Source organism: Pristis pectinata, chromosome 19 (assembly GCF_009764475.1).
Source record: "Pristis pectinata isolate sPriPec2 chromosome 19, sPriPec2.1.pri, whole genome shotgun sequence".
Taxonomy (NCBI): Eukaryota; Metazoa; Chordata; class Chondrichthyes; order Rhinopristiformes; family Pristidae; genus Pristis; species Pristis pectinata.
In genome coordinates, this window is record NC_067423.1 from 37,586,409 (window position 1) to 37,612,092 (window position 25,684).

At 42.6% G+C, this 25,684-nt stretch overlaps 1 protein-coding gene across 3 annotated transcripts in view; it reads right to left on the reverse strand.

The window, feature by feature from the left end:
* Positions 1-25,684, reverse strand: part of recql (RecQ helicase-like) — a 49,204-nt gene that overhangs the window by 13,336 nt on the left and 10,184 nt on the right. For all 3 annotated transcript variants that reach the window (XM_052033655.1, XM_052033656.1, XM_052033657.1), the window contains exons 4-10: positions 24,567-24,746; positions 22,098-22,204; positions 14,279-14,477; positions 11,014-11,180; positions 9,005-9,086; positions 6,322-6,470; positions 4,790-4,907 (exon numbers count right to left, since the gene is read on the reverse strand). In XM_052033655.1, coding sequence (XP_051889615.1) covers positions 4,790-4,907; positions 6,322-6,470; positions 9,005-9,086; positions 11,014-11,180; positions 14,279-14,477; positions 22,098-22,204; positions 24,567-24,746 — 1,002 coding nt within the window. The remainder of the gene's footprint in view (positions 1-4,789; positions 4,908-6,321; positions 6,471-9,004; positions 9,087-11,013; positions 11,181-14,278; positions 14,478-22,097; positions 22,205-24,566; positions 24,747-25,684) is intronic.

Genomic DNA, 25,684 nt, shown 5'->3' on the forward strand with positions numbered 1-25,684 from the left:
TTTTTCAACTTCCAATAATGTCGTTATGTTATTTTTGTTTATTTTGTTGTGTAAATTATGTATAATTTATGTTAATTTAAGTTTATACAAGTTATGTTTGTCATGTATGTAATGTACTGCACTGCACTGCTGCTGCAAAAAGCTCATTTTCACGGCATTTATACCCAGTATATAAATACCTATGACAAAAACTTGAAGCTTGCCATCTTCAGCTGCTTCATCAATGACCTTCCCTCCATCATTAGACTAGAAATGTGCGTGTTTGCTGATGATTGCACAATGTCCCCTTCCCCATTCACAGCTCCTTAGCAAAGGAAGCAGTCCCCACTGCACGCAGCAAGAACTAGACGATGTTTGGGCAAGAGCTGATAAGTGGCAAGTAATATTCACGCCACAAAAAAGTGTCAGGCAATGTCCATCACCAGTATCAGAGCTCAACCACCTACCCTTGACATTCAATGGTATTACCATCAATGAGTCCCCCACTACCAACATTGCGGGTGTCACCTGTGGCCAGAAATTCATCTGGAGGAGCCCTACAAATACCTTGGCAATGACAACAAGGCAAGTAACTCACCCTCTGGCACCGCGAAACCTTTCCACCATCTGGAACTTAATGGAATACATGAGTGCAGCTCCAACGGCTCTCAAGACGCTTGATACCATCGGAGACAAAGCAGCCCAAGTGACAGCTACCCCCTTCATCAGCCTAAACATTCATTCCCCCCACTACCATTTCACAGATGCTGTGGTGTGTACTGTCTAGAAAAAGCACTCACCCATCTACTCTGACAGCATCTCTCACACCGACAACCAAGAAAGACAAATAAAGGCTTTGGGTGCACAGGAACCCACCATCACCGGCAGGTTTCTCTCCAAGTTATACTGCATGCAGTTCTGGTGACCCAGCCACGGGAAAGGTGTCATTAAGCTGAAAGTGTGTGGAAAAGATTGACGAAGATGTTACCAGGACTTAAGGGCTTGAGTTACAAGGAGAGGCTTGGATAGGCTGGGGCTTTTCCCTGCAACAGAGGAGGCAGAGGGGTGACCTTATAGAGGTTTGTAAAATCATGAGGAGCATAGATAAGGTGAATAGCCACCATCTTCTCACCAGGGTAGGGGAGTCTAAAAGTAGAGGACATAGGTTTAAGGTGAGAGGGCAAAATTTTGAAGGGGATCTGAGATCACAAGACAAGGGAGCAGTAGGCCATTCGGCCCATTGAGTCTGTTCCAAGGAAAAGAAAGGGAAAAAGAAAAAAGAAATGAGAAATGGGGGGAAAAAGTCTGCTCCATGAGTTAAAGGAAAAAAATAGAAAAAAAAAGAAAACAAAACACTATTCCTTTCTAGCCCCAATTTCTGGCCTTATCCCCATATCCCCTGATACCTTGACTAATTAGATAACTATCTATCTCCTCCTTAAATGCCTCCAATGATCGGGCCTCCACTGTTGTACATGGCAAAGAATTCCATAAATTCACTACCCTCTGGCTAAAGAAATTTCTCCTCATCTCTGTTTTAAACCTGTACCCTCTAATTCTAAGACTGTGCCCTCTGGTCCTGGACTCACCCACCAAGGGAAACAGCTTGACCACATCTACTCTGTCCAGTCCCTTCAACATTCGAAATGTTTCTATGAGGTCCCCTCTCATTCTTCTGTACTCCAGTGAGTACAGTCCAAGAGCCGACAAACGCTCATCATACGTAAGCCCTTTCATTTCGGGAATCATCCTCATAAGTCTCCTCTGAACCCTCTCCAACATCAGCACATCCTTCCTAAGATTTGGGGCCCAAAACTGCACACAGTATTCCAAATGAGGCCTCACTAGTGCCCCGTAGAGCCTCATCAACACTTCCTTACTTTTATACCCTATACCTCTCGAAATGAATGCCAACATAGCATTCGCTTTCCTTACTGTCAATCCGACCTGGTGGTTAACCTTTAAGGTATCCTGCACGAATACCCCCAAGTCCCTTTGTACTTCTGTACTTTGAATTTTCTCCCCTTCTAGAGAATAATCTGCCCGCTTATTTCAGTTTCCAAAGCGTACAACAGCACATTTCTCAACATTGAATCTCATCTGCCATTTCCTTGCCCATTCTCCTAAACTATCTAGGTCTCTCTGCAACCTTCCTGTCTCCTCAATACTCCCTACTCCTCCACCTATCTTGGTGTCGTTTGCAAACTTAGCCACAAAACCATTTACTCCATCATCCAAATCGTTAATGTACAAAGTAAAAGGAAGCGGCCCCAACACCAACCCTTGCGGAACACCACTAGTAACCGGTAGCCAACCAGAACAGGATCCTTTTATTCCCACCCTTTGCTTTCTGCCAACCAGCCAATGCTCCACCCATTTTATTATCCTACCTGTAATTCCATGACCTCTCATCTTATTAATCGGCCTCTTGTGCGGCACCTTGTCGAAGGCCTTTTGAAAGTCTAAAGACACAACATCTACAGCTTCTCCCTTACCCACCCTACCTGAGATTTCCTCAAAAGACTCCAATAGGTTGGTCAGGCAGGATCTTCCCTTCTCGAAACCATGCTGGCTTGGACCTATCTTGCCTTGCACCTCTAGGTATTCCATAACCTCATCCTTGAGGATCAATTCCAATAACTTTCCCACCACCGATGTCAGACTAATAGGTCTGTAATTTCCTTTATGCTGCCTCCTACCTTTCTTATACAGTGGAACTACATTTGCGACCCTCCAGTCCTTCGGAACCATGCCGGAGTCTATCGATTCCTGGAAAATTATCACTAGTGCTTCCACAATCTCTAAAGACACCTCCTTCAGAACCCGGGGATGCACCTCATCTGGTCCGGGAGACTTATCTGTCTTTAGCCCATTTAGCTTTCCTAGCACCTTCTCTCTAGTAATCTTAACTGAACTCAGTTCCATTCCTTGAGACCCCTGACTATCTGGTATATTGCTGATGTCCTCCACAGTGAAGACGGATGCAAAATACTCATTCAGTTCCTCTGCCATCTCTTTATCATCCATTATAATCTCTCTTGCACCGTTATTGATTGGTCCTATATCTACCCGTGTCTCTCTTTTACTCTTCATATATTTAAAAAAACTCTTAGTATCCTTTGGAATGTTATCTGCCAACTTCCTTTCATAATTCATCTTTTCTTTCCTAATGACCCTTAGTTTCTTTCTGCAGGTTTTTAAGTTTCCCAGTCTTCTGTTTTCCCACTAATTCTTGCTTCCTTGAATGCCCTCCCTTTTGCTCTTATTTTAGCCTTAACCTCTCTCGTTATCCACATTTGTGCCTTTTTTCCATTTAAAACCTTTTTTCTTGGAATATATCTATCCTGCATTTTCCTTATTTCTTGTAGAAATTTTATCCATTTCTGCTCTGCCGTCCCTCCAACTAGCTTACTCTTCCAATCAATTTGGGCCAGCTCCTCTCTCATGCCACTGTAATTTCCTTTGTTCCACTGAAATATCAATACACCAGTTATCAGCTTCTCCTTCTCAAATTTGAAACTGAACTCAATCATATTGTGATCACTAGTTCCTAATGGTTCCTTTACCTTTAGTTCCCTAATCACCTCCGGATCGTTACACAGCACCCAACTCAAAACAGCTGATCCCCTGGTGGGCTCATCAACAAGTTGCTCCAAAAAGCCGTCCCATAGACGTTCCACAAACTCACTCTCCTGAGATCTACTGCCTTGCTGGATTTCCCAATCCACCTTCATGTTAAAATCCCCCATAATTATCTTAACACTCTGACACGCTTTTTCTATTTCTAAGTGCAACTTATAGTCCACATCCTGACTGCTGTTAGGGGGCCTATATATAACTGCTATTATTGTCCTTTTACCCTTGCTATTTCTTAGATCCACCCATAAGGATTCCACCTCTTCTGACCCAATGTCCTTCCTTTCTGTTGATTTTATATCATTACTAACCATCAGGGCCACACCACCCCCTCTGCCTACCCACCTATCCTTTCCAAAAAGTTGAGGAGCAACTTTTTCACACAGAGGGTATATGGAACAAGCTGCCAGAGAAACTGGTAGAGGCAGGTGCAATTACAATATTTAAAAGACATCTGTGTGGGTACGTGGATAGAAAAGGTTTAGAAAGAAATGGACAAAACACAGGCAAATGGGACTAGCTCAAGTAGGCAACTTGGTCGGCCTGGATGAGGTGGGCCGAAGGGCCTGCTTCCTTGCTGTATAACTCCTCATTCCTTCAATATCACTGGGTCTAAATCTCGGAACTCCCTCCCTAACAGCACTGTGGGACCACCTTCAGTGGGAGGACTGAAGCGGTTCAATAAGGTGGCTCACCACCACCATCTCAAAGGCAGTTAGGGATGGGCAATTAATGTGGCCTCACCAGTGACACCCAGATCCCAAAAGGGTAAATAAGTGCTTTTATAGTGTACAGTCTGTGTTTACATATTACTGCCCTTCCTAAGAATTTATCAAATTCATTGAAACATAAATACTGCAAGAAGAGTAAAGATTTAGGAAAATCACCAGAGGAAAAAAAAAAGGATTATTGGAAGATGAAATGATTTGCCATAAGGGGCTACTGAAGGAAAAAGTATACATCATTCAAAGAGGAGCTGGACAGATATTTGAAGCAAAAGGTTCTCATGCAAGGACTGAAAAACAGAGAAAGAAGTGACAGGTATTTTTTGATTCCACTCAAGATACCCGAATTTTAATAAAATGATAAATGTTAATGCCAGACAATCATTTTCATGACCATTTCGTCTGTCATATTCCCACATTCTGGAATCAGTTCCTTTCTGATACTGCACCTGCCCGTCCACTCTCTTGGTAGTAATTCTCCATGGATTTGCTGAGAGACTGATGAAACACAAATCGGACATCAGCTTTGTCGATGCCCATGCCAAATGCCACTGTTGCCACAACAACCTAAGGAAGCAAATATTTGAAAATCAAAAAAAGACTATTAAAAAGTGCATCGTCCAACTTTTTAAAAACTAGGAAGGCTCTGAGACAACAAAATCATGACGTACATAGTGTCACAATTAAATGGGGCAGTTTAGATGTCTTCTCTCATCTTTTTTTTATTTAATTAAGGTACTAAATGGATAACAAGGGAATGAAATACAGTGTGGAGTTTGTATGTTCTTCCTCTCTGCTTGGGTTTCTTCCGGGTCCTCCAGTTTCCTCCCACATCCCAAAGACATGAGGGTTGGCAGGTTAATTGGGTACTGTAAATTGCTCCTCATGTGTAGATGAGTGGTAGAATCTTGGGGTGGGGTGGGGGGAAAGTGGAGTGGAATGTGGCAAGCATAAAATGGGATTAGTGCAGTATTAGTGCAAATGGGTGTTTGATGGTCAACATAGACTCTATGGGCAGACAGGCCTGTTTCTGTGCTGTGTGCCTCCATGACAGTATTTGCTTCACTTCGTTGTTGTAAGCAGATCAACATCTTGAAATGTGTGGATGTATGAGGCGGTTTTAACCCTCACTGCCTGCATAATATTCAAATGGAACATCCTTCCTGCCAGTTGTTGACCCTGAACTCTTTGCTCCACACCGAAATGAAAACTGGGCAGTCAACGCATGGAGACAGGAATCAGTCCCATGATATTAACCAATACATCAGTTACTCCTTCTTTCTTCAAAGGAAAACACATAGAAACATCTCTCTCCACCGACACACCTCACTGCAACAATTTAATTTTTACTATGGGAACTTGCAGGGACCATCCTGTGTGGGTGTGAGCACATCAGCCTTCTGTACAGAGCAGCTCCCCAGGTTAACCTTCAGTAAGGACCATCCTACCTCAACTGATGGTGAGTGGGTGTAGTGTCCCAGGAACGAAGCAGGGGCTATGACATATAAGCCACCAGCTCAGGTGATTTATAACAGAACTGGCAGAGACTCGTGAAGGGCATGCAGCAAGAGATGCAAGAAGCATCTGAGGCTGGAGGTTTAAGTCCCTCTCTAGCCCAGGGACTGACATGTGAATGCCTTACTAAGAGTCTGCCGCACTACTGAAGGTATCATCATTCAAATGTATGTGAATGAGAGGCCCAGGCTAGTAGTATCTAATAATACCATAAACTAGTATAAAAACTAATATTATCAATCAAAAAAGATCTGTTCATCAGTAATGTCTCACAAAGAGAAATGATATGTGTCATGAGTCCAACCATATTAATGACTATACTTCCAAAGTACTCTAAAGACCATAAAGCACATTGGTACATTGAAAGTTCATGAAACACAATGTATTCATGCAAGTTTTTGTTAGTTAAAAGGGTACTCCCAAGGAACAGGAAAAACTTTTAGCAATATTCCTCATTTTGCCAGACCTTTATTATGTTCAGACTCCAGTCCTTATGAACTTTACTCTTTGCAGTGGCCTCCATATTGGCATGGTAACACCCAGCTGCAATGCCAAGTTTTTGCAGGCTCATTGTAACCTGCTCGGTGTCTTTCTGGGAAAAGCAATAGATGATTCCTAGAGGCAAAATTATCAGAATTAAAATGACAATTCAAACTGCAGATCATACCAGTGGAAATACAGCTTGGAACACAACATTCAATGCAGTAGCACAAGGAGCCACAGAAGAGAAGAGAATATCATAATCTGGACAACTGATCCAAAGGCAATTACAGTACAACTCCCATAATGGCACCCTCGGGAGTTTGGTGGTGTCGGATTGGTAGGTTTTCCAGACTATTGGATGTTACTCCTATTAAAAAAACTAACACATTTTTAATTCACACTTTTTTTTTAGAAAAACGGTATACAGTCGCGTAATAATTTTTTTTAGTGAATGAGGCAAGTTCAAGGGGAGGGCAAGAACCAGGATCCTGGTGGGTTAAGTGGGAGTATGGGATCTGAGGTCCCGGTGGGTTCAAAGGGAGCCTGGGAATCAGAACCAATTGAGGCAGATGCTGAACCATTGGGATTTCGAACCTCTGGGATTTCCAAACAATGGAATAGCAGATTATTGCAGTTTAACTGTATACTGAAAATTGCGACTTAACAGCTATGAAGAGCATCTAATCATCCTGGTTAGTAAGCGTAGGAGAAATGGGAGTGTTGAGGAGAGGAGAAAGATATTTGGAACCATTAAGCTTCCCCAACCTCCTATCACAGCTACTCTAGACTCGCCCATGCTGGCATCAACAAAACAGTTACAATACACTTCCAACCAATGATACCAGAAGAAGCTAATCATTATTTAACTGGGCTCACCAGTGCCTCTACTTCCTCAGGATGCCAAAGAAATTTGGCACATCCCCTTCGACACTCACCAACTTCTATCGATGCACCACACAAAGCATCCTATCTGGATGTATCACGGCTCGGTATGGCAATTGCTCTGCCCGGGACCACAAGAAACTGCAGAGAGTTGTGGACACAGCCCAGCACGTCACGGAAACCAGCCTCCCCTATATGGACTCTGCCTATACCTCTTGCTGCCTTGGTGAAGCAGCCAGCATAATCAAAGACCCCACCCACCCGGGTCATTCTCTCTTCTTCCCTCTCCCATCAGGCAAAAGATACAGGAGCCTGAGGGCACACACCACCAGGCTCAAGGACAGCTTCTATCCCACTGTTATAAGACTATTGAACGGTTCCCTTATATGATGAGATGGACTCTTGACCTCACAATCCAACTTGTTATGACCTTGCACCTTACTGTCTACCTGCAATGCACTTACCTGTAGCTGTGACACTTTACTCTGTATTCTGTTATTGTTTTTACCCTGTACTACTTCAATGCACTGTGTAATGAATTGATCTTGACTCTTGTCTCTTGACTTGAAACATTAACTCTCTCTCTCTCTCTCCCCACAGATGCAGCCTGGCCTGCTGAGTATTTCCAGCATTTTTTGGTTTGATTCAGCCCCATACCCCTGCTCTTACCTCATTAACTATTGGACTTTTCTTCTCATATTACATTTGAAAGTTACTGTAAATCTGTTCCCACCAGCCTTTTAGATTATGATGAAAGCATACAGCTTTAATAAAAAACCTTCTCATCTCTCTGGTTCTTTTGCCAACCATCTTAAGTCTATCTCTTTTGTAGCCTCCTACCAGTGGAAACAGTTTCTAATTTTCTACTCTGTTAAACTCCTCCAAATTTTGAACATCTTTAATAATTTTTCCCTTTAGTTTCTCTATTTTCATCCCTTTGTTAAAACTGATCAGATACCCTACCACTCTTACACCATCCAATAGGACAAGTCAAAATCTTCGGCAGAACCTTGAAGACAATGCAGAGTTTGGCATTCATAATTATACACACAATAGGTTTAAACCCCATCTGAAAATAAATAAGCCCGCAGAAAGACTGACAGTACATGTAGAAGGTCTCATTGGCTATCCCACAGTTGTACAGCCCAGGTCCCATGGTTTTTCACTAAAGAATCCACCCTGGAGTGAATGGAGTCAATTTCAGGATTTTAAACTCTCCCATTTGTTACAATTGTTCAGAATTCTTAGCATCCCACCTCTGGATTTTGTTATTTATCCTGGTGCCTCAGGAAGTTACATGGAGCTCTAAGTCCTGCACAATGGCAGAAAACAAAGAGCCCAGTTTCTTGTCTTTGATATACACTAAATTAAAAAGAGCTTTTCAGGGGGGGTGATATAGCTGGGACTCCCTAGGTACAAATGACATTTACACTGTTAATAAAGATTCACACCTCAAGGAAAAATATATTTAGCAGCAGGTTGGATCTGCTACTTCAAAAAGTTGGTAAACTAATAGATAACCTTGTCCCAGCAGATTCCTTGGGTCTGAATTGACAGTGGGGGAAAAAAAAGTCAAGCATGAAAGGGTGGGAATGGGAAATGAGGGGCAGGGGTCTTCAAGTGTACAAATCAGCAGGCAGATTTATGGGAGAGGAATTCATGGAAACAGATTGGATTGCCCGATGTATTGGGAGCACTTGTGATCCACTTCCATCCATGGGTACCCAGTGAGTACACAAATCTATTCTGCTTTGATGGTTTAAATCCAGTGTTAAAACAAATACCTGATTCTCCTTTGTAGCGGCTATTGATGATTCTGACCATATCTTCAATGCAGGCTTCAAAACTTGATGGTTTCTGTCGGATCTGTGAAATGTAACGAAATTAAAAATTGTGGAGAAAATGAGCTACAGGTCCACTCAATCTGAATTAAATGCTATGGAGAAAATGAGCTGAATTTCTTTATCTGACAAACCAGCCTAGGATAGTTCACACTTTCAATGACTCAGTGATTTATTGTTGCGTGACAAGATTCTTCCTGTCCAGTGTGCATGATTCCCTCTGGACAACCTTCTTCCATTCTGTAAACCTAAACAGAGGAAAATACGCTACTGTCTATATCCCAATCTGCATCGTCTCTTGTCCCTGCAACTTCAAACTTACTGACCCACACTGAGTCCCAATCAAAAAGTTTGATTATTAAATACCCATCTATTTTTTTTTCAAATTCTTCAATGGCCTCAGCCCTCCCTACCTCCAAAATCCTGCACTTCTCCCTGAATCCTCCTGAAACACTCAGTTCCACCAGTCCTGGCATCCACATTATTTTCAATTAGCCATGAATTACCAGGTTTTCAGCTGCTTAGACCCAAGGAGTATTTTGATCCCAAACCTCACTTTACTCATTCATTTCTTAAAATCCATCTCCTTAATCTTTCAATCACCTGTTCCAACATGTCTGATAGGCTCACTACTACATTTTGCCCAATAACATCTGTGAAGCATTTTGACATAGAGTATATAACAGGTGCTATTCTCATTGTCTCCTGATGCAGGAGGCCTTCAACTCATCTGGACTATGCTGGCTCTCAGAGCAATCCCATTTCCTACTTATTGGATTATCTTTCACTAATTTATTATGAACAAGTTATGTAGAAAGATGATAACTCTCATTCCTTCCTTATTTGACTCGAACTGGGAAAGCAGATCTGAAAGTGGTCTGGTACAGAGCCCCTGTAGGAAAATGTCCAATGCAGTCAGTAAAAATGGGTTAAATCTGCAATGTTAAAGCCAGAACTATACTGGTAAGAAACTTATTGAAAGAAAACCTTATATCGGCTACCTGAAGGGGAAAAAAACAGGTTTTGTCCCACCTCCATCCATGGTAGCCTGTTATGTTCATCCATCATTATCTCCTTGAGGCATTTTATACCTGTAGCTCTCCTGATCCCTCCAAATAGACTGCCTGCTCCAATACTGGGTAAGCAGAAATTAAATACTGAGCATGTTTTCTTATGCTCCCAAGAAAATTAGCATGAAGGGAAAGGTTAAGGATGATATGCATCAAGGACAAATTTCGATTGGTATAAGAATCTGCTGAGAAATTTTAGGCAGCAAGAATAATCAAGGGCTGCACCCTCCAGAGGACAGGATGACCTTTCAGTTCTCATACATGACTGTGAATGTGCTGTATATATGTGATGGTAAGAGAGAGAAAATGCACAAGATTGCTAGCTAACACTCCGTTTGCATAGAGTCACGGAGAGGTATATACAATGCCTCAAAGAACAATTAGTAGGGGTCTAATTGCACCTTGATTATGCAAGTTATTATGGTAATATCCTTTCTCATATAAAAGAATTATTGGTCATGTCTTGTGTGTTTGGAAAATATGTTCAAGAACCCCTGAGGAAAACATAGCTCCCCTCACCTTTAACCATATTAAAGTGATGTGCAGATCACAGAACAGCTGTTCGCTTAAACTTAAGAAACAGTGCAGCATCTCACAACTGAGTACCTGTCTATTCCGTCAGGCACCACCCACCCCAGCCCTGGCAAAGTCTGTGTGTCCCACATTGGCCTTGGAACCCACAGAACCAGAGCAGAAGTAAGTCATCCTCAATCCCAAGGGACTGTCTAAGAAGAAGAAAACTCAATTCTCCAATCCTAAGGAATGAAGAATGTTGCCATGTCAAACGTGTGTAGATTTGATGTACTGTGGAAGGTCAAGTGAAAGCAGCAAGTATTAGAGACAACCTGCAGGGGGTTCAATATTTTGGTGCATTTCAGATACCTCGTAGAACAGATTGGGTCTGTTGAAGGAAGCTGTAAACGTGAGGCCCTTGGGAACACACAGGATTTTCTTCACATCCTCCAGGATGTCACTTGTTGCAGTTGCTGTCAGTCCCATCAATGGTACATTTGGGAATTGGCGTTTTAGGATACCAAGGCTTTTGTAGTCTGGAGAAAAGTGAAAGAGAGTTTACGGAACCACGTCTCCTCATCTTTAGGTACATATGAAAACTTATCACAGCAACACAGGATTTAGCCATTTGTTTCAAGTACTTGCCTTCATAATAAACCTTTTCAGATAACAGGATTCAAAATGAATCATTTTAAACCCACGTGGAAGCTCAGTTGAAAAACAGCAGCACAATAATTCACTGCAGCATTTCTTATACCTTTTAAAGCATGTCAGTACGGGACATGATGATGCACGTAGATACCTCCAGTTCATCAAAGTGAAGCACTGACAACTAGTTGGTGCCTTATTAAAATCTAATCCCCGAGGATTTAATCACCATAAATGTCCCTGTAAAATATCAGACTTCTGCCTTCTTGCCAATAATCCTGTTTAGTGTCTGTTTCTGCATCTGGAAAGGATGTTAATTTACAGAACCTGGATTGCTATGGGCCAAGGAGGGTAATCTCTCTGGTTGGCCCCTCCTCCTCTGAGGTTTTCTTCACACCTGTCCACTGGTATTCAAGACACTGAAGGAACCTTGATAACGTTTCTATTAATTAAGTTTTATTGGTGCCATTTCACATTGAGCCTCTTAGTTAGCTTGGACCATCCTAAAATGAGCTCGTGTTCCAATTCCCATTTGGTGACCACAGGAAACCCTTGTAGACTCAAAGAACCATAAAACTGTACAGCTCAGAAGGCCTTTCAGCCCATCCTGAATATGATGCTTGGAAGAAGGGAGATTTCTGGCCTCTTTCCAGCTATTGGTCTGCAGCCTATGGCATATCATGTGCTCTTCTTAGTACTTTGAATGTAATGAGAGCTTCTGCCTCTGCCACTCTTTCAAGTGGTAAGTTCCAGCCCCCAACCCTACACAAGTGAAGAAAATCTTAATGTTTAAATCTTTCTCTCAATTACACAATTAACATTCATTATTAACCACAAGGAAAAAGTGTCAGAAGGTTCAGACTGATGAGAGCTTCTCGCAGCTACCATCAGGCAGGAGGTACAGAAGCCTGAAGTCCCACACCACCAGGTTCAAGAACAGCTACTTCCCTTCAACCATTTGGTTCTTGAACCAACCTGCACAACCCTAATCACTACCTCAGTACAGCAACACTTTGACCACTTTGCACTACGATGGACTTTTCTTCGTTCCAATTGTTTTCTTGTAATTGTGTCCTTTCTTGCAAAAATTCTGTTTAATTTATGTTTTTCTTGTGAATGCTGCTTATCTGATGCTATGTGCCTGTGACGCTGCTGCAAGCAATTTTCTCATTGCACCTCTGCATACATGTACTTGTGTAGATGATAATAAACTTGACTTTGACCTTGATGAGGGAACTAGGTCCCTCACCTTTCCACCCAACTATCAATCACAAGGACAATTTTTGGTGTCACTTACATGATCTCTACCTTTATATGTAATCTACTTTGTTTATTTACTCTTTGGAACGTGTGCACCATTGGCAAGGCCCCAGCATTTACTGCCCATCCCCAAATGCCCCTTAACATTTCAGAGGGTATTTATGAGTCAACTGCATTGCTGTGGGTAATTAGTGAAGCAGATTAGTGAACTGGATGGATTATTAGGACAATCCAGGGGTTTTACGGTCATCATCACTATGACCATGGGTTCTTTCTAAATTCAATGAATAATCTGGAATTTAAGTTTCACAGCTGTCATGATGAACTTGGGTCTCTGAATTGTTAGTCAAAGCCTGTGTGTGCCTGGTAACTTCACCACTCTGCTAACACCATAATCACTATTATTGAAATATGCAATTGCAAAACACAAAGGACGAAAGTACTGCATTTTACACCATTTCACAGGAAATATCTTTGTTAACACCAGTCCATCATTACCCATTGCTCCCTGTCACAGAGCCAGCTTTGGAAACAGTTTGTTCCTTTCCCCTAGATTCCAAGAGCTTCTAACCCACTAACCAGGTTGCCTTGTGAGACTTTGTCAACAGTTTTGGCAAAAATCATTAAGATTAACAATCTACCAGGTACCCATGATGTCAGTTAATAATTTGTTAGGAATAATAACTGCTTGACAATTCTTGTGTAAGTATTCTCAATTTCCAACAATTAAGAATTTCCAAATATTTGCAATTCCCAACAATTAAGAAAGGAAAGTTGGGAACCGATGTTGACAAATGTTACATACAATGCAATATCGGACACTTCCATCAAGATAATATGAAAATTATTTTGTATAATCGTAAACATTTGCAGAAAACAAATCTGTTATTTTTTTCAGATAACACCACCAAACCCCAGCCACACCAGCAAAAGAATAAAGATTACCTGCTATTCCTTCTTGCTTACTATTTGTGGGACCTTGCTGTGCAAAATGGCTGTTACATATGTCTAGATGCAACCATGATTGCATGTCAAAAGTGGCAAAGCTTTGAAATGTTCAAGGTCATGATATAACACAGGTTCTTCCTTAATGTGGTAAGAGCCTGCCAACTAAATTAAATGAGTACTGTATTATATATTAAAATTCTCCTATCAAAATGCATCAAAAACTGTAGCAACTCTTCCAAAGAGATACAAATATGCAAAACTGACAGGGAGTATAGTTAGAGAGCCACATAGCATAGAAACAGATCCTTTGGCACACTGAGTCCACACTGACCATCGAGTACCCAATCACACTGATCCCATTTCATTCTCCCCATATTCCCATCAATCTACCAGTCACCTTCACGGCAGGGGCAATATACAGTGGCCAATTAACCTACTGACGTACACGTCTTTGGGATGTGGGAGGAAACTGGAGCAGTCACAGGCAACACATGCAAACTCCACACAGACAGCACCAGAGGTCAAGGTTGAACCACGGTCACTGGAGCTGTGAGCCAGCAGCTCTACTAGTTCTGCAGTATGCTGCCCAAATGTAGAGATGCATCACTAAGACATGCCTTCTGAGACAAGAACAACTGTAGTTAACATCCCTTTGTGTAGTTTAAATTCGTCTTCCTGGTCGTCCCCAGTCAGTTAAACTGAAATAATCCATCAATGGGTGCACAATCCAGGACTTTAACTATTTTACATTGCTCTATCAGATCAATGTTTTACTCACCAGGCCTGAAATCATGACCCCATTGACTGCAGCAATGAACTTCATCCACAGCAATACGGGTCAGGCAACCTGCTTGGTAAGCTTTTTCCAGCTTGGACATGAAGACTTTACTTTTAGCAATCTTCTCTGGGGTCACATACAGGAGCTTCAGCTTGGAGGACTTGTTGAGCATTTCATCATGGACCCACTTTACATGTTCCTGTCAAAGACAGCATTGAAAAGAATACTATAGAGGCAAACGTCACCAGCATTGGGTAGGGTAGTTACCAAATCTTACTTTCAAAATATAGAAGTCAAGCAAGACAAATAGATCCTCAGCAGCAGTTAGAAACTCAACTTTGCGCATGATGGTCAAACATCATAGGCACATGAATATGCAGAGAAGGAAGGGACATGGTTAATGTCTGGGGAAGAGAGATTAATTAGGAATCATTGGTTTAATTAGTTCGGCACAGCATCGTGGGCTGAAGGGCCTGTTCTACGTTCTTTCTCTGCAGATCACAGCCTTGAAATGGCTTATGTATATTTTAATAACATTAAAGCAATGTTCTGGGTCACCCTAACACTGTCCCATAAAGGTTGCAATCTTCAGCTGTGAGGTTCACAGAACAGCACTCTGGCCTGCACTGTATCAGTTCCATTGTCGTGTGACTGACCTATTGCCAGTTCTTCCAACTGCCAGCATTAAGCCTGGCAGCTGTGATCTCGGCATCCAGCTCTTAAATGCAATACCAGCAGCACAGAGTGCTTCTGCTAAAAGAATAGATGCTGCATTAATGGGAAGAGTTGGGATGGGAGAGAGCTCCCAGCAAGTCAGAGGGATCTGGACAAGCTGGTTTAGAACAGTACCCAGGACAACAATCCTCCAGGGCTACAGCTATGCATGCCTGGCAGAAGTCTGCCAGGGATGTCTCTGTTATAACTCATTCTTATTCACTATTGTTTGCCCCAAGCTGATGGTTTGGAAAGGCCTCTTTAAGTGAGTTTGCCTTATTAATATGCCCAGAATCAAATCATTAATGCCCTTTATATGAAGTACCCTGAAATATTGGCAAATCAATACAAATACTGGTTGGTATATGTGAGGAAGTGAAGGGTTAAGAATTGCAACCATACCCATAACTGGTAAACAAAATATATATATATGCATTTATATTTCTCTAGCAAGGACTAGCAAGCTGCTGACCCACTAGTTAGGTTGGAATGTTAAGTATGTTAACTGCCTTTGTTTCGGGTAACGGACCATTCCGTTATGTCAGACGGTGGTGATACTGGGTGTAATTAACATCGAGGTGAAGGCTTGGTCTGAACAATGAAGGATGATACCTGCCTTTGAATGCCTTGATTATAACTCAATTATACTAAGACAAGAAGTGTGATAGCTGTCTCTGGATCTCTATAGCTTGACCGAAACTCGCGGCGCCGTTTGCATGGGATGTGCGTGACAATTCCTGTATAAATGTCTGTCTGCACTTTGTGTGGGGAGAACTCGGGAAGCGACTCTTAGTGAGTGCTGAAGAGAATTCTCCTAGCGGTGCACTGCTAATAAAGGTATTTGTTCGAATCAACCTCGTGGCACTGTGTTACAGCGGACAGAAGGGGAAAATTAATTTTGGGACGACACATGGATAGAAAAGGTTTAGAGGGATATGGGCCAAACACAGGAAAATGGGGTTGGGTCAGATGGACATCTTGGTCAGCATGGAGGAATTTTCTTTTTAATTAAATTTTTAAGTTAAATTTTACTTACAGCGTGGTAACAGGCCCTTTTGGCCCAACGAGTCCGCGCCACCCAATTGGGCCAAAGGGACTGTTTCCGTGCTGTATAACTCTATGACATGGCTTTGAAGTGCTAGGATTTGCACTGTGCAGCCTGTGTATCGTGATTGGCTGCATACTTAAATGGTTATGTACCAGCTTTACAAGATCACAAGACAAGGGAGCAGAAGCAGGCCATTCGGCCCATCGAGTCTGCTCCAAGGAAAGGGAAATAGAAATGAGAAATGGGGAATGGGGGAAGAAGAAGAAAAAAAATATAAAAATAAAAAAAAACTATTCTAATCCCAATTACCGGCCTTATCCCCATATCCCTTGATATCCTGTCTATTTAGATATCTATCTATCTCCTCCTTGAACGCCCACACTGATCTGGCTTCCACTGCTGTACGTGGCAAGGAGTTCCACAAATTCACCACCCTCTGGCTAAAGAAATTTCTCCTCATCTCTGTTTTGAAACTATACCCTCTAATTCTAAGATTGTGCCCTCTGGTCCTGGACTCACCCACCAAGGGAAACAGCCTAGCCACATTTACTCTGTCCTTTCCTATCAATATTTTAAATGTCGCTATGAGGTCCCCTCTCATTCTTCTGTACTCCAGCGAGTACAGTCCAAGAGCCGACAAACGCTCCTCATCCTTAAGCCCTTTCATTCCTGGAATCATCCTCGTAAATCTCCCCTGAACCCTCTCCAACGTCAACACATCCTTCCTAAGATGTGGGGCCCAAAACGGCACACAATATTCCAAATGAGGCCTCACTAGTGCCCCGTAGAGCCTCATTAACACTTCCTTACTTTTATACACTATACCTCTCGAAATGAATGCCAACATAGCATTCGCTTTCTTTACCACCGATCCGACCTGGTGGTTAACCTTTAAGGTATCCTGCACGAGTACCCCCAAGTCCCTTTGTACTTCCATGCTTTGGATTTTCTCTCCTCCTAGATAATAATCTGCCCGCTTATTTCTGCTTCCAAAGTGTACAACTGCACATTTCTCAACATTGAATCTCATCTGCCATTTCCTTGCCCATTCTCCTAAACCGTCTAGGTCCCTCCGCAACCTTCCTATCTCTTCAATACTCCCTACTCCTCCACCTATCTTGGTGTCATCCGCAAACTTAGCCACGAAACCATTTATTCCATCATCCAAATCGTTAATGTACAAGGTAAAAAGAAGCGGTCCCAACACCGACCCCTGCGGTACACCACTAGTAACCGGTAACCAGCCAGAACGAGATCCTTTTATTTCCACTCTTTGCTTCCTGCCAACCAGCCAATGCTCCACCCATTCTGTTATCCTACCTGTAATTCCATGACCTCTCATCTTATTAATCAGTCTCTTGTGAGGCACCTTATCAAAGGCCTTTTGAAAGTCTAAATACACAACATCTACCGCCTCTCCCTTATCCACCTTGCCTGTGATTTCTTCAAAAAACTCCAAAAGGTTGGTCAGGCAGGATCTTCCCTTCACAAAACCATGTTGGCTAAGACCTATCCTGCCCTGCACCTCTAGGTATTCCGTAACCCCGTCTTTGAGGATAGATTCCAATAACTTTCCCACCACTGACGTCAGACTAATAGGTCTGTAATTACCTTTATGCTGCCTCCCTCCTTTCTTATACAACGGAACTACATTTGCGACCCTCCAGTCCTCCGGAACCACGCCTGGATCTATCGATTTCTGGAAAATAATCGCCAATGCCTCCGCTATCTCTAAAGCCACCTCCTTCAGAACCCGGGGATGCACCTCATCCGGTCCGGGAGACTTATCAGTCTTTAGTCCATTTAGTTTTCCTAGCACCTTCTCCCTAGTAATCTTAACTGAACTCAATTCCATTTCGTGAGACTCCTGACTAACCGGCACATTGCTGATGTCTCCCACGGTGAAGACTGATGCAAAATATTCATTCAATTCCTCTGCCATCTCTCTATCGTCCATTATAATAGCTCCTGCACCATTATCAATTGGTCCTATATCAACCCGTGTCTCTCTTTTACACCTTATGTATTTAAAAAAACTCTTAGTATCCTTTCGAATGTTATCCGCCAACTTCCTTTCATAATTCCTCTTTTCTTTCCTAATGACCTTCTTAGTTTCTCTCTGCAGGTTTTTAAAAGCTTCCCAGTCTTCTGTTTTGCCACTAATTTTTGCTTCTTTGTACGCCGCCCCTTTTGCTTTTATTTTAGCCTTCACCTCTCTTGTTATCCACATTTGTGCCTTTTTTCCATTAAAAACCTTCTTTTTTCTTGGAATATATCTATCCTGCAATTTCCTTACTTCCTGTAGAAATTCCTTCCATTTCTCCTCTGCCGTCCCTCCAGCCAGCTTACTCTTCCAATCAATTAGGGCCAACTCCTCTCTCATACCATTGTAATTTCCTTTGTTCCACTGAAATATCGATACACCAGTTACCAGTTTCTCCTTCTCAAACTTGAAACTGAACTCAATCATATTGTGATCACTGGTTCCCAGTGGTTCCTTTACCTTTAGTTCCCTAATCACCTCCGGTTCATTACACAGCACCCAATTCAAAACAGCCGATCCCCTGGTGGGCTCTTCAACAAGTTGCTCTAGAAAAACGTCCCTTAGACATTCCACAAACTCCCTCTCCTGAGTACTACCGCCATTCTGGATTTCCCAGTCCACCTTCATGTTAAAATCCCCCATAATTATCTTCACATTGTCACTCTGGCATGCTTTTTCTATCTCAAACTGCAACTTATCGTCCACTTGCTGACTGCTATTAGGGGGCCTATATATGACTGCTACCATTGTCCTTTTACCCTTGCTATTCCTTAGCTCCACCCACAAGGATTCCACCTCCTCTGACCCAATATCCTTCCTTTCTATCGATTTTATATCACTACTAACCATCATGGCCACACCTCCCCCTCTGCCTACCCGCCTATCCTTCCTATACACTGCGTACCCCTGGACATTCAGTTCCCAATCACATCCGTCATAAAGCCATGACTCGGTGATTGCCACAATGTCGTATTTATTAATCTGTAGTTGTGCCACTAGGTCATCTATCTTATTCCTAATGCTACGTGCATTTAAATACAGTACATTTAGTCCGGTATCTGCTATTAATTTTGTTGTACTTCTATTGTTCAGCAGATTATCCTGGCTTTTCACCTGTCTATCCTTCTTACCATCTTCACTACATACTACCTTAGACATGTTCCTATATATCTCATCCCCTATCCTAACATTCTGTATCCTAACACCCTGACTTGTTGTACTTCTATTATTCAGCAAATTATCCTGACTTCTCACTTGCCTGTCCTTCTTGCCATCCTCATTGGACTTGTTTCTATAAACTCCCTCCTTTACCTTAGCATCTTGTAACCTAACATCCTGGTTTCCATCCCCCTGCCAAATCAGTTTAAACCCTCCCCTACACCTAAATCAAACATTCCCGCCAAGATATTGGAACCTCTGGAGTTTAGGTGCAACCCATCCTTAGCGAATAGGTCATGCCTCCCCCAAAAAAGGTCCCAATTATCCAAAAATCTGAAGCCCTGTCCCCTGCACCAGTCACTCAGCCACACATTCATCTGCCAGAGCTTTCTATTCTTCCTATCATTGACACGTGGCACAGGTAGTAATCCTGAGATTACTACCCTTGAGGTCCTACTTCTCAACCTTCTCCCCAATGCCTTGTATTCCTCCTTCAGGACCTCTTCTCTTTTTCTACCTATGTCATTGGTACCTACATGTACCAAGACTTCTGGCTGCTCACCCTCTCCCCTCAGAATATTCTGGACCCGGTCTGTGATATCCCGTACCCTGGCACCAGGGAGGCAACACACCATCCGAGACTCATTGTCGCTATCGCGGAATCTGCTATCCGTACCCCTTACTATAGAATCCCCAATAACCACTGCATTTCGCTTCCTCCGCTGGACCTCAGTACCAGGCACAGTGCCAAGGTCCCGGTTGCTGAGGTCTTCCTCTATCAGGTCATCCTCTCCAACCGAATCTAAAATGAGATATCGGTTTTTGAGGGGGACCGCCACAGAGGTGCTGTCTACAAACTCTTTATAACTCCTATCTATTTCCTGCTCGCTCTCCCTAACCAACCGAAGGTCATCGAGCTGCAGCTCCAGACTCTCAATCCTTTCCTTGAGGAGCCGCATCTCGGTGCACTTTGCGCAGATGTAGTTATCGGGGAGTTTGGTAGTCTCCCAGGGTCCCCACATCTGACACTCCAAACATAAGACCAACCCCAGATGCATCTTGCTGAATACCACTGAGTTCAACAAATAAACTAATAACTTACCCACTCTCTATGAGTCTCGCCTCTTTCCCGCTCTCACCGAACCCCGTTGAGCCAAAGCCTAACCCACTCTGCTCCCTCTCACTCCGCTGCCCGCTCCGACACTGCCCGCTAGATATGTTGGTCTGCTATTTAAATCGCCTGCGCGCTGCCGAGTGACAGTCACTCGCCGCTGCCCGCTAGATATGTTGGTCTGCTATTTAAATCACCCGTGCGCTGCCGAGTGACAGTCACTCGCCGCTATCCCGAACGTTAGAAAGAAAAAAAAATCGCTCCTCATTAATTTCCGGCACTCTCCGCTCTCTGGTCACTGGAAAGAAAAACTGAAGGTAACCCTTCGACTTTTAAATCGCCCGCGCGCTGCTGAGTGACGTCACACGCCTGCGCAGTCACTCGCCGCTATCCCGAACGCTAGAAAGAAAAAAAAATCGCTCCTCGTTAATTTCCGGCACTCTCCGCTCTCTGGTCGCTGCAAAGAAAACAGTTTAAGGCCACAGTTAATGACACTGGAACTATCATCCACAAATGGAAGAGCCACTCTGAATGGACGCAACAATATTAACCATGTCAAACAAAACAATACTAAGGCCAGATGTTACAAGATTATTTGTCCAAAATACCCTTGATTTTTATTAGCTGTAAAAGATCCAATTGCGTAATTTGAAGAAGAGCAGTGGATTGCCTTATGTCCTGAGCAACGTTGATCAACCATAACGGGTTCTTCCGTCAGTATGAACCAATGTGCTGGGCATTTGTTGCACTCACATTTTCCCAGGGGCTATGATTACTGCCATCCAGCTATCAATATTGTGCAGTGCTCTCAAATGCCCAAAACACAAACAGAAAATACTTCATGTAGAAAACCCTTCAGCAGAACTGGCATCAGAAGTCAGGTTTGATGAAAGGTCTTTAACCTGAAATATTAACTCCGTTTCTCTCTCCAGAGATGCTGCCTGATCTGCTGAGTGTTTCCAGCATTTTCTGTTTTTGTTTCAGAGGTGTGGTAATCTGCAGTTTTTTGTTTAATCTTCACTCTCAAAGGGGTATCTGGGGACTTTGTGAACAGGGCAAGGAGCCATCTCTCTCCCAAATCAATCAGACTGAAGATCTGTAAAAGCATAGTGCAAAGTCCAAATAAGAAAGTCAGGATATTAATGCAACCTCAAATCAAATATAGAAATGAAAAAAGAAAAAATATACTGTATATTGATGGATAAATGAAGTAAAAAGGGTTGTTTAAATTTGGTTTATTTAGAATCTCCATCAATAATTGAATTCTGCAAGAATAAGACAATATACCCGTAAAAATTAATTTCCAGTACCAGAACTGTTGTTTAGCAATAATTCAGACTTGTGCTGGAATGGACACATCCTAACGTTTGCAGTGGAGTTTAGAATACATTAATCACCCTGATCCAGGAACTTCTCACTGTTCTGTGTACTTCAATACAGTGCATCTTGGAAGGGAGCCAGGAGATTGCAATGACTGATGAATAGGGAGCCTCGGACAGCAAACTCCGGATCTACATATTTAAGTGCACATGTAGGATCACAGGAAGTTGCTGACATCATTGTTATTTTCATTCCAATTCTTCTGGTGTACGTAGGACCTTGTGTGTTAGTTCGACTGCTACGTTTTTCTGCATTGGAACTGTGACCACCTTTCTTAAAAAAGACTTCTTCCTGGGCTGTGATGCATCTTCAGATCCTTCAGCTGAATATCTGAAGATGCTACATAAATGAAAACTTTTCTTACCTTTGTGCTGTTGGAATTCACCATGGTGGACGGGATGTTCAATTGTTCAAGAATCATGAGTTGATCTTCCATCAGTGAGATCAATGGACAGATTACCAAAGTGAATCCTAATCAAACAAATAAGCCATTATTTCCCTCCAGCCAACTTCTAATATATATTTATCCTTAACATTTCCTTATCAACATTATAATGGGCCAGATGGTGCTGAATCTGGTCTCCCTGCCAGCCTGAGCTCACCTGGTTGGGATGCTGAAGACTAATCTCACTAACCCTCTGAACTCTCAAGTCAGGCAGCAAGGTCCCAGTGGCAACTAGGCCTCAAAGAGCACAGTGCTGAGGCCTTGCCTTAAAGGTTCTGACAGAAGTCAAAACCTGGGAGTAGAACTTCAGTCCCTGAATTCAGGAATATTCAAAAGTATTACTACTGAAGTAAAGAATAACATTTGAAAGTTTTTTGTAATTATATTAAAAAATTAGAAATAATTGAAGACATTAAAATAAATAAAATAATTAACAAACAACTCTAAAACGTTCAAAAATTAGACTAAAGGCCAGCAGTTCCACCAAATTCAGCTTATCAAGGTTTGTTCAATTAATTTGCCTAACTTTGGAATTTACTCGGACTGTTTATTTATCGTGAAACACACACCTCAATTCTTTTGAACTGTGTGTCAATGAAAAGAAGTGAATGAAGTGCCACTACAACAACGAATTTAGTTATAAACAAAGTGTTATTCAGAGTAAGTGCTGGAAATCTCATTACTGAAAAGATTAAAATTTCTCTAATGATCATTTTAACAGTTAAACCTATTGAATTTAACTTTGCTGGTTGTGCAGTCAACTTTGCTCAGTGGAATTACTTCTGCCATTGAATTTGAGGATCACATGTCAAACTTCACTTCAGGGACTTGGCTGACATTTTTCGCTTCACACTCAGAGTGCTGCACTGGCAGAGGTCCCTGTTGTAGGATGGGACATTAAACAGAGGCCCTTCCTGTGTGACCATACCACTATCCAAGGAAGTGTAGGAGCATTCTGCCATGCATCCCTCAAAAAGCTTCAGAAATGGATTATCTGGGGTTTTACTCCAGCTGTAAGCAGGTTGGCTGCTGATTTTGACTGCATAACTGTGACTGAACCTCACAAATAATGCATTGAATGTGAAGAGTTTAGAAGTAGGATTTGTAAAGTGCAATAGAAGGTCTGTCACATTTTTGATTCAGTTCCCCTAAAGTGTGCAGCAACTACTATATTGAAATGAATATATTCAAGAATGGTAAAAGAAGATAAAAAAAGAAATCATATGGCAAGAATCACAACTGCTTCGTCAAAACTCAAAGTAATGACAACATATCCCCTTTCCATTTTGGTTTGTGACACAAGATACAACATCATGGAAAGAACCAATGCTTATGAATTACATTGCCTCATGGCCGTATGATCCAACATTGATGCAAACGAGAGTAAAGCGCATGAACGATTATCTCCAAGAGAAATCTCGCTAATCATGAAATTGGACTCGGCATTTCTACTCGGGATCCACGACACCGTGCCGAACATTACACTCCCACCATCAAGCGCACATTTAATGACATTCTCATTGTGCAACAAACACTTGAAGCCTTCCCAACAATAAACTGGAGCTCCCAGGTCCAGAAAACAACCGTTGTTCTTGAGCCTCTCAAAAAAAATACACAACCCACTGAGTTCTACATTTCGGGCACCACTTATACTTCCACTTGGCTCAAAACAGGACACTTCCCAAGGCAGCTCTGAGACGCAATGAAGACTGCTCATATATCTTCCAAAGTATCAAGACTCTGCTCAAAGCAGCAGAGAAAACCGCTGAGCAATTAATTGAATGGATACCTCAGTGGCCCCTCTGCCCACAAGGAGGAATACCCTCCCTTTCAGCCCATTATTGCACTGTGCAGAGTCCAGGTAGTTCTGTGTGTGAGGCAGAGACAGGCTGAGAGTTTGGCAGGGGGTCGGGGGAACGAGACAAAGTATTTACAGCTCTATAATTATCACCTTGACATACCTAGCGATGTAATGATCTAATATTGCTCCACTGTACAGGGTCCTTTGTTCTGGGGCCCACCAGCACTTCAGCGGCGCCTCAGAGATCATTTGTGCACTTGCCACCCCATTTTTAGTCTCCCTCTCCTCATGGCAACATGGTGCGTGCGCTGCTGTTGTCTGGTGGCACAGGGACTGCGGCTTTAAGGATTGCCGGATGCATGTTGATGTGGTTGCAGCAGCGATAAACTGGGAGCACTTTGGTCAGGACCCACTCAAGTCATGACTTAACCCCTCTTTATGGGGCGGGAACCACACTGATTCTGTTACACATTTGTATTCAGCCAATTTTGTGATTCTGTTGAGAGAACCTGACTTGGCACTGCCACTGCACCCAAAAAAAAGAGAAATCCAACCTCTAGGCAAAGGCAGTAAAGTACGGTACATACCAGTGGAGCAGACAGCTGGCAGCTCATAGCACAGGCTTTTCCCACCACCCGTAGGCATGATCAGGAACAGATCCTTCCCTGCCATGGTGACATTGATGGCCTGAAGCTGCAGTGGTCGGAAGGACTGCAGTTTAAACACATCCTTCAACGTCTTGCCAACTTTCTGCGACCATGGAAAATCTAGTCAGGGATACAATAAAAGGGATACAGTAATGGTTGGGTACATTTTCCAAATGACCACTCAGTATATCAGTGCTAAAATTGTGAAGGCTTTGGTGAGACCAACCCGAGCATGGTAAAACTCTGATAATCCGCATTCCAGTTGTTTGGAAACCCTGATGGTTCAGGATCTGGATCACCAGGTGATGTTTGCCATCCTCCCTTTAAACACACTGGGGCCACCTCTTCTGTGCTCCCCTTAAACATACCGGTGCCTAGTTTCCCGCACTCCCTTTAAACACACTGGGGCCTGCTTTATTGTGCTTCAAACACACCAGGGCCCTATTTCCTGCCCTTCCTTTAAACACACAGGGGACCCTTATTCTGTGCTTTCTATTCCCACACTCCCTTTAAAAACCTTACAGGCCCCTTCAAATTTGTACCATTTAACATGCACTGTCTCACCTTATTCTTCCTACTGAAATGGATCACCTCAGTCCTTTGCCACGTCCCCATTCAACTAGCTTTGCAATAGCCCTCTGGATTCTCATTGTTCTCCATGCTTCTGAACTTCGTGTTATCTGAGACTTTATGTCGTGCTTTGTATGCCCAACTCAATGTCATTAATATACGTCAAAAACTGCACTGGCTCTACGACCGAGCCAAGAGAAACTCCACTGTTCACCTCCCTCCAGCTGAGAAACAGGTATTTCTCACAGTATTCTTCAAGTACTTGTTTAGTCAATTTTGTGCTATACTACCACTGCTCCTTTTATCCAACGTTGCAAATGTCTAACAAAGAAGCAAAAAACTGATGATGCTGGAAACCTGAAATAAAAGCAGAAAATGCTGGTGATAGGTCAGAAATAGGTTGTAAGAAATTGGCCCTTCGTCAGAAGGGTCATTGACCTGCAATATTAACTCTGTTTTCTTCTCTGCAGATGCTGCCTGATCTGCTA